The sequence below is a fragment of the Numida meleagris genome, chromosome 2 (assembly GCF_002078875.1).
Source record: "Numida meleagris isolate 19003 breed g44 Domestic line chromosome 2, NumMel1.0, whole genome shotgun sequence".
Taxonomy (NCBI): Eukaryota; Metazoa; Chordata; class Aves; order Galliformes; family Numididae; genus Numida; species Numida meleagris.
The window spans coordinates 88,492,900-88,508,020 of record NC_034410.1 but is presented as its reverse complement, the minus strand read 5'-3'; the positions used below and the strand labels follow the sequence as shown (position 1 = coordinate 88,508,020).

At 36.5% G+C, this 15,121-nt stretch overlaps 1 protein-coding gene across 4 annotated transcripts in view; it reads left to right on the top strand.

Moving 5' to 3' along the window:
* The window catches only part of CARMIL1 (capping protein regulator and myosin 1 linker 1), a 177,785-nt gene that overhangs the window by 94,203 nt on the left and 68,461 nt on the right, over positions 1–15,121 (top strand). For all 4 annotated transcript variants that reach the window (XM_021385948.1, XM_021385950.1, XM_021385947.1 and 1 more), the window contains 6 exons: positions 2,852–2,938; positions 6,472–6,575; positions 8,418–8,495; positions 8,598–8,674; positions 9,667–9,771; positions 14,491–14,560. In XM_021385948.1, the coding sequence (XP_021241623.1) occupies positions 2,852–2,938; positions 6,472–6,575; positions 8,418–8,495; positions 8,598–8,674; positions 9,667–9,771; positions 14,491–14,560 (521 nt within the window). The remainder of the gene's footprint in view (positions 1–2,851; positions 2,939–6,471; positions 6,576–8,417; positions 8,496–8,597; positions 8,675–9,666; positions 9,772–14,490; positions 14,561–15,121) is intronic.

Below are 15,121 nucleotides of genomic sequence, written 5' to 3'. Positions count from 1 at the left end.
TTATTTTATTTTAAGCGTATCGGTGTGAGTACAAGCTTCACAATGAAGCCATGCACTCAAGCCATTTTGGAGTAGCTACATACAAGATAAAATAAAAAAGGAAATGCAGAAGATACTAATTGGAGAAATTTGTAGAAGTTTATCATTATCTCAGTGTCTTCTATCATGTGCAATTAAAGTTTGACCTTTTCATTAGAGAATCAGCTAAGTTATATGGGTACTTGAAAAAAATTAACTATAATCGCAATCTGGAAGTATTTTAAAGAATATTTATCTGTTCTGTGATCTGCTATCCACTGAGTGAAAGTTAAATTTGACTTTGTTGAACTGAAGAATCAGCAAGCTTTCCTCGGGTAAAAGCTGGCATAATGGAGGTTCATGTTAACATACACATTTTTGAAAATATCTCTTAACATGTCATCTCTGCAGGAACTAGGAGCGTGACCAGATCATACTGTAATTCTAAAGGGAACAACATATAATAATGGGAATAATGGGAAAGAACCTATCCTTGTCCCTTGTTTGCACCAGTAAGCTGTTGTATACTGTTGAGTATCAAAAAGTAGAAGCATTGTATTATTATATTAATGCAGCTGCCTGTAGTCCAGTGACATGAGGAGAGTGTTGTTCTTAGCTGAGACACAGGGCCTGGCTTCAGCTGAAATATAAGTGTTTACGTGATATGGTTTTGCACTGAGATCAGCCTCTTAATTTGTGACTGGCAACTCTTAATGGTACTGTCAGTGTTTGTGAGTCTAACATGTGGAAAGTTTGTTATTAATTTTGGCTCTAAAATCTAGTCATGCTGAAGTGATGGAAGTTTTGCTTTTGGCTTAACTGGCATCAGAATCTCATTTCTTATTTTCTGAAAAATAATGCAAACCAAATAAGCTCAAGTCTGGTAGTAGTCAAAATCAAATCTGTATGCGTGGATGCAGTAAAGTCTGCTTCTGCTATTAGAGCTCAGCTCTGTTCCGAGATCAACAAAGAGAGCATCCTAGGGTCTGAATTACAAGAGGTACTTACGCTTTTCTGCATCTGATTCCCCTATCTTAAAACTCAGTGGGTATTTCTTCTCCAATGCTAGTAAGATGTTAAAATTATTCAGCTTTGTTGGAGTGATAAACGTTAGCTAATTGTGAAGATGGAGAGGTAAAATCATTTGCTGCACCTCTTACTCAAAATACTTTGCAACAAAAATTGCTCTGGTGGCGTCCTTAGTGATTCTCTTTGTACTCATTTTTCTCCTCTATTGCCAGCAGAACCCTACCTTGAGTATGAAACTATGTATTGTGACTAAGCCAACTCAACAAAGAAGAACAGTCATGCACAGAATTTAAATTCTGAGACCATCTTGTGAAAGACGTTCCTTCCTCAGAGGAGCTAAAAAGTTGTTCTATTTCTTTTTTTAAGTAGTGGATCTAGGAATGAAAATTCTGTTGATGTGACTTGATGCATTCTTGCAGAAGATTGAAGATGTTGCCATTATGATTTACTGTAAATGATGGCAAGGCATCATCAATCAAATATTTTGGCAGCATAAATAAAACACGGCATGTTGTTTTAAGCTGCGTGGAAGTTGCACCTCTAACCAGCCTATACAATAGGCTTTTACACAGGGTTTAAAAAACACTCCTGCAACTTTTACGTCTGTAATGTAGCTGATCTTCCATTATAGAAGCAGAGTACACGTACGTATGTGTCATACTGCTGGACTCTTTGGTGTCTGCTTATGTGGAGAACAGTATCAGCTTTTTTATTTAATTGTGTTTCGGAGCAAGTAAAAGGCTTCTCTCATGTCTCCCTTTTTCTTGCTAAGCAATTTTCTATAGAGGATGACTTTTCATGCTCAGGTTAAGATTTGACTTTCTATGTTGATTTATTCCTATAATAAATATTTCATAAACTGCTTCAATCGTTATTTAAGATGTGCCCTCTTAATCAAATTTCAATCCTTTTCTTAAATGGGGTATTAAATTTATTGAGTGTGGAACTTGGATACACTGAGAAAGCACTTGAATGAAAAGAATATTGTTTTCTTTTGTTGGATTTGTGCTGAGGTAGTCGATATCCTAATACATTTTTACTGTTTGGAATCCCAAACAATTCAAGCATTTCCAAGTCTGTGTGCTAGCTGGTAACCTACAGATTGCTGTAATGAAGTGAGGTAAGTGGCCGTTATAACTCAGTGGAGGTTTCAGGTTTTCAGGGCAAGTCTGTACCTGTATTGTAGTTTCTTTTATGTGAAGTGGATACTCTTCCACAGAAATATTTCAGCTCACTTCTGCTGTGTTTTTTTGAACGACATCTGTATTCCTTTATTAAATAAAGAAGGGGTGTACTTGAAGAGAGACCAGTGTGGGCTAATGTGTACATCTCTCTTCTTATAAGATAGAAGTTGTGAAGTTTCATGTGAACTGTCGCTGTTGGGTGTTGTTTACTTATATGTTTTCTGGCTGAAGTGGAAAGTGTTCAGAATGTCCCGTGTGCTGTTGGACATGTATAATAAATTCCCTTCAACCCTCTCTCAGCTGTGCGTGTGCCTTACGCAGTTTCTAGACTACTTAAAGTGCCTCACTCATAGTTAATAACAAAGTTCCATGTGTGTTCAGTGGTTAGCAAAGAAGAGATTTTGAGATCATCACTCATTTCAAAGTTTTATGAGCATAAAAAATGTAATTTTGAGCCCATCCCTACAAGTGAGAGCAGTTCCTGCTTTAACAGTGTTTGCCTTGCTCTGTACTTGATGTCTGGGTAATCGCTGGCTGCTCTGGGAAGGGCTTGGAAAACCTGGAACCATGTGGTTGAACTGACTTCTGAGAACTTCCCCTTTCTCTTTGCTCCCCAACAGGTGTATCATCTCTAAGCATCCAGTTCGCCAAACTTCCAAAGGGACTGAAACATTTAAATTTATCTAAAACCTCCTTGTCACCTAAAGGTATGCTCCACAAATAGGTGTATTTTTCTCTTGTAAAAGTTTCAGGCTTTCATCTTAATAATACCTTTTATTACCAGGTTATAAATTAATCCATTCTGTAACTGATTCATATGTGTATTTTAAACAGTGCAGCTACTTTTTTAATCCCTGAGTTTGCTGGTTGGGTTCTGTATCCCATCCAGTTTGAGAAAATTCTTGTCCCACGTGTGAGCTGGAACCTTTACCATAAAGCAAGATTTAATTCAAAATTGCAACAAATGTTACATTTTATTTATGCTTCAAAAGATGCCTGAGGCAAAAATGTGTGGGGAATTTTCAAAATAGCATTTGGAAAACTGCTCTAATGTTTTTCATGCAATTATTTCACTTGACTACTTCATGAAATCAAGTGTTTCAACAAAAGCTGTTAATTGATTTGCCCTGAAACTGCTTTGTTTTATAATTTGCACACCTATGACTTGATATAGTAACTGAAATAGATGCATATGTTTTACATAATACTGAAACACAAGTCTGAAACTTTCAGGTTTTTTTCATTGTTGTTTTACATATAATAGACCCAGTAATCTCAGAATGGACAAAACCGGATTCTACTGAGTAGAGCATGAGTGGAGTGTTTTAAAAAAAAAAAAAAAAAAAGCATTATCACAGTATTTTTTTCAGGTGATGTTGACTGAAGCGCAGTCAATGAAGGGCATTGTAACCTAGGATGACAGATGTAATCTATATTCTTTTATCCTTCTATCCTTATTATTGCTCTGTGAAGATTCTGTGTTCACCTAAGCTTTAGGAATTGACCTGGGGCAAAATGATGGTGGAGAAGGGTATTTTGATGTTGTTTTTAGTGAGTGTTCTGTAGCTCTAGTAATGTTTAACTAGATAGTAAGCCCTAGAGTGAACTTACTCACTCATCATTTCATTAAAAAGACTTGTGGAAAAAAATGTTTTTTTCTCTTTTCCACTGCTAACTCCATTTTTAGTGACAAGCAACTGGTTAAGAATCTTGACTAGCCTTACATGTACTCTTGAGAGTAGATGTTCATGAATTTTACGGAAAATCCTGCAGATCTGGTATGTTTGTTCACCCTGTACTTTCCTACATGTACTATGAATAATTTCAGCAATTCTTGATTGTTGAGTCAAGAGAATATTCTAGCTGCACGTCCGCCTCTAAAAAGAACAAATGCCAGCTTGATGAAGCTCATCAACAAAATTCTTGTCAGTAAAAGTGAGTTTTGAGGTTATGAAAAGAATTTGAAAGATTTTTAACATTCCTTGTAAAGATAATCTTTTAACAAAAGCTGAAAATATATTCTGTCATTTCTACTACTGGCCTCATGCGAATCCTAGTCCAGATGGCATAGTTCACCCTAGCCCTTAACTATCTGTTCTCCAAAGAGCAGTGTGTGACTGTGGATATTGTCTGATGGGAGCTTTTCAAAATTCCATTTAAAAAGTATAGTGAAGTCTTAAATTTGGAACTGTTATAGCTCTCTGTACCTGAAGATTTTCTGCTTTACATCTTTGCTTGTCTGCAAAGACGTCTGTGTTAGCCAGTTTTTCTTTAATGTAAGAAGTCAGCGCTGAATTGCTTTTTAACTTGGAAGTTTTTTTTGAACTTGGAATATTGAGGACTATTTTCTATAGCTGGGGGAAGCCTGGCTTTTTCAATTTCAGAAATTCTGTACAATCCCTCACTGGTTTTGACCTTATTTTAGAAGTGCTTTCTATTCAAAATAAGTTTCTAAGATTGAGAAGTGACGTTCAGAAGGTAACTTCTCAGCTGATCTTTCTTCAAATATTGTATCTCAAGGTTCCTAAGAGCTATTAACACTCTGAGCCTCCTGAGAGCAGTAAAAGAGCATGATAGATTGTCTGCAAATGAAAGTGAGATTACTGTCAAAGTATAGAACGAGGTAGGTGAAGTTCAAACAAAAGTTTATTGATTTGAAGATTCTGGTTAAGTGGAAAATTTTAGTATCCTCATTCAAGGACAGGATCAGATTTTCTGAACCTGAGCCAAAGGCTAATTAAAAAAAATCCCTCATTTGCATCGTTTGGACAAAGGCTTCAATGATGTGGCTGATTTTGAGTAGTTGACCTGTTTTAAACATGATACAAGCATTAACATTGTTTTATAGCTATTCTTCCTCAAGCTCAGTCACAGTTCCTGAATTCTCAGAATTGTTGTTCAGTAGTGTATGCTGAACTGTTCATAGTATATTGCATTCATTTCTACTTGTTGTTTATAAATGCTACTGAGAAGACTCACTAAAGTGGATCGAGAACAATAAGTCGTGGTGGTTAAATAGGACTTTTAGATCTTTCAAAGTTTCAAAAGGTTTTCATTTGCTGTTTACCTTTATGGATAATGTATAGATTCAACAATGCAACATTAAGATAAATTACACTGACCAGAAATGTTTCAAGACTTGGCAAAGACGTCATTGTTCTCCAATTCTTTTGAGTATCAAAAATTTCCTAGAACCAATAGCCATGCTACTAACATAGGAGAGTTTCTTAATATTTGAAAGGTTGGAAAACTAAAGCACTGCCTCGTGTTTTGGTTTCTAGTGGCTTGCTAGCTGCTTCCTCCAATGGTAAAACCACTTCTTATAGTTTTTAGATGAAGAATGAATGTGTTCCATCCATTGAATGCCAGTCCACTTTCATTGATCAGGAGCTTTGAGAAATTGTGCTGTAATGTGTAACAGATTAAAACACCTTCCTGCTTCACTGTTTTAGCTAGGCGTTTATGAGAAAATCACTGTATTTGCTAAAGTTCACAGTGATACAGGCAGTAATAGCCATATGCAATATACTAAGAACTTGGTAATAAGCTACAAGAGCCCTCAGATGAAAATTAGTTTTGCTGGAAATAGCCACATCCTAATTTGAATTTCGAAAAGCTGAAGAACTTTGGAACTTGGCTGACTTGTTCCCAATGTGAGCCTTTTAATTTTAATGTAAAAAATATGTATTTTTTTCTCAACAGGAAATGAGCATCTTTATGCATCTCTTGATACTTTAATTAGCTATTTTTTTCTGAAATTACAGGCAAATACATAATTGAAGTATTTTTAACTTCTAGGTCTTGTCAGTTGCTTTTGAAGTTCTGGCAAATTATACTTGTTAATATGCTTGATCTTCCACAGATACTTTTATCTAAATATTATTGTTTGTGAGAGGACGTTGTCTTAGCATTATTATGTAAAATCTGTTTTAAAAATCTGTTACAAAATATGATTACACAGTTAAAGCCACTGCAGACATGGCAAATTTCTTCGTGAAACCTGTAGCACACTGAGGCCTGTTTTGTCAGGGACAGAGAGCCATAACTAAAGCAGGTCTTCTGTGACAAAGAAGTCTTGTATCTCCCTGGTGATCTATCTTCCTCTGCTGTAGAACAGTGATGGTAACAGGAGGCCATTAAACATTTATATAAGACTGTGTTCTCTGGAATTGTGCTCTTGTAGGGTCTGCGCTAGTTCTGTGTGGTGCTGGATAAGGTGAATACTGACCTTTTTTTGCAGGGGTGAACAGCCTTTCCCAGTCACTGAGTGCCAACTCGCTGATAGCGAACACGCTCGTCTATCTTGACCTCTCAGGGAACGCTCTCCGTGGAGATGATCTCTCAGTAAGCACATGACTGTTTTAATTTATTGTTAGAAGAAAGGCAGAGCCATTTTGTTTAGATTCTTTTTTTGCTTTTGTTTCAGAACAATTCTAGTAGGGATAAAAAGCAAAGTATTTTGATCTCTACTGTTCTGCAAATGCTTAGAGGTTTAAAGTGCCCTAAACAACTAAACAGATCCACATAATGTGTTCATGCAAATAGGTCTTGTTTCAGTAGACTTTCCATGCTCTCTGAGTTCTGTTCAAAAGTGTCCAAAACACTATTTAAAAAACCTCTTTTTAATGATAAATGTATTACAAAATTTTCACTGGAAGATTGGAAGCAATTTAATTCCTTGGATTTGGAAACATTTCTGGCTTTGAGATTTTTTGTCTGTATAAAGAAATCTGTGTATTTCCTGTTGAAACTCATGATTCTTTGAAAAATCTCGTCTGAAATTTTGTCACTCAGTTCATCGGTTGCCATTAAGCTGCAACTGTTTTCTTTGTAACAAAATACATTATGTTTTCAATTTGTATGTATTCACCTTTTGACAACCACATCCATATTTGATCATAACTGTCAGATTTTGAGTATGAAATCTCTCAGTATGAAGCATCTAAAACATGAAAAACTGGAGACAGCTAATCCAATGATTTAAATTTGTTGGACTTTATCTGCCTATTACTTTCACGTGACATTTTGCACAAACTTAACTAGTTTCAGATTTATCAGCATATTCCTAGAACTAGTCTTTTCAGATGTGAAATGAAAGTTTCAGTGGAACAAGAGGATTTAAAAGGTAGCAAATGCACTGTCTAATGTAAGGAAAGACACACAATGAATTATTCTCAAAGAGGGAATAACAGGAGAAATATATAAAAACTAAAAATAAGAAAGTGTGATGTTGGCAGGCAATGGTTAAAGAAGTCTGATGTCTTCCTGCAATATTTTATGGGACATATATACAAAAAGTAACTCTTTTCATAGCCTGTCAGAGAGGGAGAGATGCTTCAAAGAAAAACGTTCTTAATACTGAGATCTCTTAATCTGTGGAACATTTTTCCAGGAGGAGTAAAGAAATCCTGTTATTTATCATTTAAAATAAACTTGAGCAAAGGATGGGGATTTTTAGAGTAGGAACCTTTCTTTTGCTATTAGGTATATCAGCTAAATGACCCAATTTTTAGAAAGACAAATCTATTTTAAAAACATTGAATGTGCTCAGCTTGGGTGGATTTCAGATGGAGTTGGGTGTTCCATGTTTCTGTGAATTATCATACTTTTTTCTTCTTGATCTTTATTGTTCTGAGAGACTAAAAATATAAACAATGCATTGTATAATAAGTTTTATGTACAGTAACGTAGTCTATGTAGTACTGGAGTCATCAATATTAAATTTATTTTCTACTAGCTCTGTATTCTGCCTTTGACTTCTTATGTGCTGCCAATAGTAAAAATTAGCCATAGTCTTCAGATGTAAATGATTTGCTCATGCTTAGAGGGGCTGTGTTAAACTTTCAAGCCAACTAGCCTTTTTAGAAAATATAATGTCAATATATACCTTGTCACACTGTGAGGTATTTTTAACAAAATTATCATTTTCTGTGAAAGTGTGTTACAAGGTAACTCAAGAGTTGTACACTAAGCATTTGGTAGATGTGCTCTGGGCACCATTTATTCCTTTTGTTCCTAGAAAATGATAGCCTTAAAAAGTAAAGCAGGTTGTTTTGGTTGGGTGAAAAGTTTCAGACACACTTGTAGTGCAGTTTTATACAAGCCTAAATGTATTTGAAAAGTAATCTGTGTCATAGTATCAAAAATAACATTGATATATATTTTTTCTCACTCCATTAATTATAGAGCCTGTACAATTTTTTGGCCCAGCCAAACGCCCTTGTGCATCTGGATTTATCCAACACAGAGTGTGCTCTAGATATGGTAATGCTTTTTTTTTTTCCTGTGTGTATGTAGATTCAAATACCAAGGAAACATTTGTACTTTGTATACCTAGTAAAATCAATCTTCCTTATCTTAAATCAGGTGTGTGGAGCCCTCCTTCGTGGATGTCTTCAGCATCTAGCTGTCCTTAGTCTTTCCAGGACACTTTTTTCCCACAGGTACAGTTTAAATGTCCTTTCTCTCAACTTCTGCTTTATTTTGCGTTACGCTTTCTTGATTTTTGTGCTGAATGTTTTTTTTTAAAGAAGAAATGTGTGACTTTCTAAAAGGTCTCTACAAAGAAAATATCATTATTCCAAGGAAGTTATTTTCTTTCCATTCTTTGTTAGACAGCTGTAATATAAGCTACCTTGTCTAATAAGTTTTTTATGATCCTGATGCAGCAGAATGTCTGTATACATCCTTTGTTGTAATATCAGACTTTGAAGTCTATCTTGACTCTTCTTCAGATTTGATTTTAAAGTACTTATTTTTCATGATTTGTTGATTGTTAAAAATGTACTTTTAAAAAAATTTTTCTTCCTTTCCTGAGAAGTCGTCCCTCAGAATGTCTTTGAGACTGAGACTTTGTAGAGTACTTGCAGTAGAGGAAATAATAAACTTAGCTTCCCTTTTCTTCAAATCAGTGGCTTGAGCACCTGTCAGGGGTGACAACTAGTAAGGGATAAGCAACCACAGTGTTCAGTAATTATCTCTAGTAGTGAAAAGGCAACGTCAGTGTTTTGTAGTGGCCTGTTTGATCTTTTGCACATAAAATTTAAGTATATTCATGATTAATGAGACCTAAATGATCATTCGTGGTAGTTCACAAAACAGAAGCAAGATAATAATGTCTTCTGAGCAGCAGTACAATGGTGAGAATTGTTTGTTGAATCAGCGTTATGATAGCATTATATTTCTAAGTTAACTGAGAGCCACCGACTACTGAGTTGTTGAAGGTACAGCAAATTAAACAACATGTAAATGATTGTTACAATTTTGACGGCCTACATTCACTATAGGATATTCCCTATTCAATATTCAATTATTACTATAATACCATAATATTACTATAGTATTGTAACTATTACTATTCAGTATACACTGTTCAGTATTCTCTATTGGAATGAGAAGTGTCTAGGTGTTACTTAATGAATTCATTTACTTACAGAAAAGGAAAAGAAGTCCCTCCCTCCTTCAAACAGTTTTTCAGCAGCTCACTTGCTTTGACGCAGATTAATCTCTCGGGAACTAAACTCCCTCCTGAGCCTCTGAAGTAAGAATTTCATTTAATTTTCTCCAGTTGCCTAAAACCTAGTTCATATTGTTATTACGTGGTGCTTTTATATTTAAAAAAAAAAAATGAAGAGGAAAGGATTTTATTTGCATTTTTTTCCCTTTGTATGTTACTGATATTGAAAGAGTGGGTTTCATAATGACCACACATGAAAGAAATGCTGCTTCCATCTCATGTTTGAGGCAATTAATCATTGTTGGGTTTATGTGTCACAGCCATTTGTTTCCATCAATGTTTTGTGATGTATTTCTTATTTTATGGCTTACAAACAAAACTTTTGCTTTGCAATAGGATGGGATTATGTACTTGTGTGAGCATCATTCTTTTGAGGCTGCACTATTGCGAGAGCCATTGCGCATATGAAGCTGTTGTAATGCTTGAGGGAAGAGACCTATTGCCCAGAACTGTGCCCTCCTTTTAGGGAGAGAGATGATGGCAGCCAGTTCTAGGAGTGCTAAGAGTAATGCTTTGCTTTTCTGTATGTTGCCCATCCTGCAGATAGCAGGCCCTTGTTATAGGGATTGGGCAGTTCCATGGACCCCCCAGTGATGGAGGAAAAACTCTTGTAGCATAATGCAGGCAAGGGGAAACTGTGTAGCACTGTGTCACCCTTCCTGAGATGTGTGCATTTGTGTACGGTGGTGAAGTGGAATTTAAAGGGAGTGCTTTAAAATCAAGATCAATCTAGATAGATAGATTTAATCTCAGTAGGTCATTCTATGATTCTGGCAGAATCCTTGTCTTTATTGGCTGAATTAAAGAGAGACTTTTCAATTTGCCAGCTACTGTGCATTAGAACATATATAACCCAATCCGTAGTAGAAATCTAGATGTGATCACTAACCAGTCCTGGGAACTCATCTCCAAAATCCTGATCAGGACATAGGAATGTATATACATATATATGCCTATGCTTGTATATGTGTATATCAATATAACTGTGTGTTACGTCTGTGGGGATAGAAGCCTGCCTCCTGAGGAAGAACAGGGAAGTGAAGTAGGCAAAAACTCAACAAGGAAGTAGCTAATGAGTGGCAGTTGGTGGCAAAACAGAACATGTTGGAGCGAGTACTGGATGGAAAATTTTCATTTTGATCTGGGGGAAGCTAAGGGAGATCAAAGTTACAGGTGCCACACATAAAAGAGCAACACATATTGGTTTGGGATGTTTTTTCTTAATGTGATTTGACATTGGAAAGGGACAGTACAATATGATATTTAAGTAAGATGCAATGGATTGAAATCCAACTGCAGGAGCCTGTTGTTTTAGCTCTGATTTTCACTGTTCCATATGGTGCTCTTGGCTGCTGTCTTGCTTGCTTAGACTTTGCTAGGGTTAGGGAAGTAAGTTTTTGATGGACTGATGGTCACAGAAAATAATTAGTGGGAAGCACTTTGGTTGTTTCAGATTAATTTCAGGATATTGATTCTGTGGTAGAGGGCATCAGGAATCTACGTTAATGAAGTTAGAAGAACAGAAGTTGTGTGTGATTAACACCCAGGTCAATCTTCTCAGTAGTGCAGGAGAAAAAGAATGTCATGAGGCACTGAATATTTCTACAGACATCAGGAAGGATGAGACATCTCAGACACTGTGGTTCATATTTAGCTTTTCTCCATGGCATGTTGAGTATCTCCCATGGTGTGAGGAGTTTTGGAAGGTATCTGTGCACGTGGATGTTGCATGAGTATATCCCAAATCCTTGTGACCGCTTGATCTGCCAGCTGTAACCAAATAGGAGATCTTCCTAGTCCTTTTCAGCCAGTGATCTGTATTAGCAAAAAGCTACTCTGCTGATAATATTTAAATTAATCTGGCTCAGTTTGACTGAGTTGAGTTAGAGGGAGTTACATGCATGAGTGCTGTTGATAAAAGTAAAGAGACAGTGATAAGTAGAATACAATGAGCTGAGAGCAGTAACCTGTGTTGCCAGAACAGACAGCTCCAGAAAGGAGCATCTGTCCAAAATTCACCTGGATGTGGATGGCCTGAAAATACCTGTTCTTCTCTCACTTAGCTGACGTTTCGCCATAAGCTTCATTTGTTTCACCCTAATGGTAGTATTTATCATTCCCTGGGGTTTAGCAGGGAGCTGTTAATATAGTTTCACTGATGAGCTTTTCTTCAGTCTGAGCTGAGTGTATCTCTCAATACTGCAGAGAACCATGATCTGCAGTGCACCTTGTTTTCCATCTCAAAGCAATCCTATATGGCTTGCTGTCAAAAGCGTAACGTAGATGTTAATTTGGTGTTAAGAAGACGTACTATAATCTGGGGCAGCTGCTTAGCATTTTTGTCTTAACTGTAAGAAACTAAAAAAACTGCAGATCAATCAGTGTTAAAGACGAGGAGATGGAAACATCTGTTTTCAGACAGACTTATTTGTCATAGTAATGATTGCAATAGCAGATGAAGGCTGATTTCTAGAGGGAAAACTAATACAGTCTACAATAATAATACAACTTTAGCATCTTTGATCAGTGCCTTTGTCAGAAAGCCTTTTTGACAACTTGGGCCTTGAAACTGTCCTCTGACAAAAGAGAAGTTCCTGTTTTGTGTCCGTGAACCAGACGTGAGAGTTGAGTAAATGATTCAAGATGAAGCTTGCCTCTGGGAAACTAAACTAAACAAAAAAGCAACCCACCAGATAAAAATATAGATACCTGGCATAGTGAGTCTCAATTTCTCGTTTTAACCAATTTATTACCTGATATCTTTGATTCATTTTGTAATTTGATTCCTTTCTTAGCAGTTTCATTTAGGTGTGCAGTTTCAGAGCATTTAGTCACATCTGCTGACTCAGTGATTTTAAAGATACTGGTTAATCAGTGCACTCAGGGAGGGAGATGAGCTTGTTTGTAAAGCAGTGGACCTTTTAATATAAGCCAAGCCTTTCAGGAAAGAGATTTGCTAATAAAGCTGTACTGCTGGAGATGCCATTTAGTGGGTGGAGAAAGGCTGCTTTTAGTTCTCATGCAGAGGTAATATAGTTAATGTTCCATTGCAGGGATTTTTGTTGTTGTTTGATTGATTTACTTTTTTTAACCGAGTGAAGTAGTTTATATGCTCTTTTCCTTGTTGTGGTATAGGTTGGCATTTTTGTTCACTTACAGCCATTGCCAGAAATTTTATTTTGATCTGTCAGAGCACTAACAAGACAACTTGCTGACATGCTTTTCATCCAAATTCTAACTACAAGGACAAGACTTTTCCAAGTATTGCCATGCATGTGATTTAAACAGAGTGACTCTGTACAGATATGTCTGCCTTCAGTGCCTTTGACTGTTGGTGGCGTTTCAGGAGAAAGAAGTGAGAAATCATGAGGTTTTCTTAGTTTATAGGTCAATAAGTTGGGGTGAGGAAAGAAGGGGACCAAAACTTATTTCTTCCTCTCAAGAGGGTTACACGTGAAGTCACAAAAGTGTCTCTCTCTTTCTAGCTTTTTTCTAATATGTCCTTTTTATTAACGCACTGAGTTTTTTATACTGCCTCAATATATGAAGGAAGTTACTTGTAAAGTTAGTCCAATAACTTTATATAAAATCATGTTTGGGAAGGACATATAGATGAGGATGATCTAAAAATTTCTAAAAACTGTTGCAGAGCTTTCACATTTTTCTCAAAGTCTGTATTCGAATGGATTAGGAAGTAAAGAGGTACAAGACATTTGCTTTTATTGACAGCGAAGGGCTGATTATCGTTTGTAGCTGCACAGCAGATGCAGTAGGCTTAAATGAAAAATATTCTTGAGGCACATGCATTCTAAGTACAGCTTCTGCGCACTGCTTGCATAGCAAGTGTTTAGGCAAATAGCTCAGCAAAGTGCATTGTTTCTCTTTACAGCTATGCATAGGTCACTGAAGTACTGTTAGGCTGAAATGAAGCTTGGGAAGGAAGTCCTGTTTCTCAGTTCAGCATCTAATTCATAGCAGTGCCTATTCTAAAGATACTAGAAGATACTCACTGGTTGTATTTGCTCCTTCTATAAGATCAATACTGTTGTACTTGTTGATTTGGCAGTGTTAATACAAATGTGATATTAATACTAACTTTTGTACATGGAAATACATTTCTGTAAGGCTTTAAAGATGGGCTTATAAAAATCATAATCATTCATAGCTACATTTCTTTGCCATTCTGCCTACAGACAAAGGGCGGCACCATGGTTTGAAAGTATCATTTTGAAATTCGTATTTATTTTTCGGGTTGCAGAAATGGAGAAAGATGTGATATTTCAACATAATCCAGAGGTTGGATGCTGACAGGCACTATTCCTGGCTGAAATATCTGACTGCTATATGTCTAACGTTTATTAAAATCCCAATTTTTTGCAGATTTTTTTGGAAGATTTGAGACCAAGTATGGTTGTAAATACAACACTCTTTTTGTAATCATTTGATGCTCTTTTAAAGCAAATATTGAAAAACAGTCTCTGATGAATCTTATTAAATGTTGACGTAGAATTAGTTTTACAGTTTGCTTATTTGTATTTCATCCCTGTTTTTGATGCTGCTGGGGTGTTCTTGATATGGCACAGCAGGTTTGTACTGCATTCTCGTTTAAGAATTAAACTCGGTGTGGCTTTGTTTTGAAATGGTTCTTTGCGCTGTTATGTGTATTAACCTGTAATTACTGAATATGCTGTTGTAAAGCTGCCTTTAAAAAAAAAAAATGGTTCTAATATTGATCTTTTTCAGAGCGCTTTTATTAGGCCTGGCTTGCAATCACAATCTGAAGGAGGTGTCTTTAGATCTCAGTAGCTGTGAGGTAAGGATAATTTATCAGGATGTATTCAGAAGATGCAATGATATGGAATTAGAGTTCTCATGCAGTCTGCTGGGCTTAGGCATTCTACCTCTAACCAGAAGTTGTGAGAAAGGTAGAAGTCGAAGTTGTGGCAAAATGATTTGCTGTGTGTAGCTGTGCCATAAATGAGGAGCACAGGGGTTCAGAGCACCTGCAGCATGCTGTCATCATGCTCCTTGCAGTAGCAACTGTAGATGCTGAGGCAGTGTGCTGTTCACTGTTTGGCAGATTCTGCTTTCTGGTGCTCTGATTGTAAGGCACCCTGTGGCGAGATTTTCCAAGGTGTCTGCATTGGAATGGGTCACAGGAAGCTGTAGACCTTGAAGGTGCAGTTTGAACATCTTCCTTCAAAATGTCTCCGCTCGGGGCAGGCATCCTCTCCTGCAGGTTCACTTAAATCTTGGGATAAATTCTGCTTTTGTAATCAATTGACCAACTCAGGCCAATAGGGAACTTCTGTAAGAGATGATAGAAGTGTGCCATTAACTTGAAAAGCATTGTACAAATGGCTTTAAGTATTGC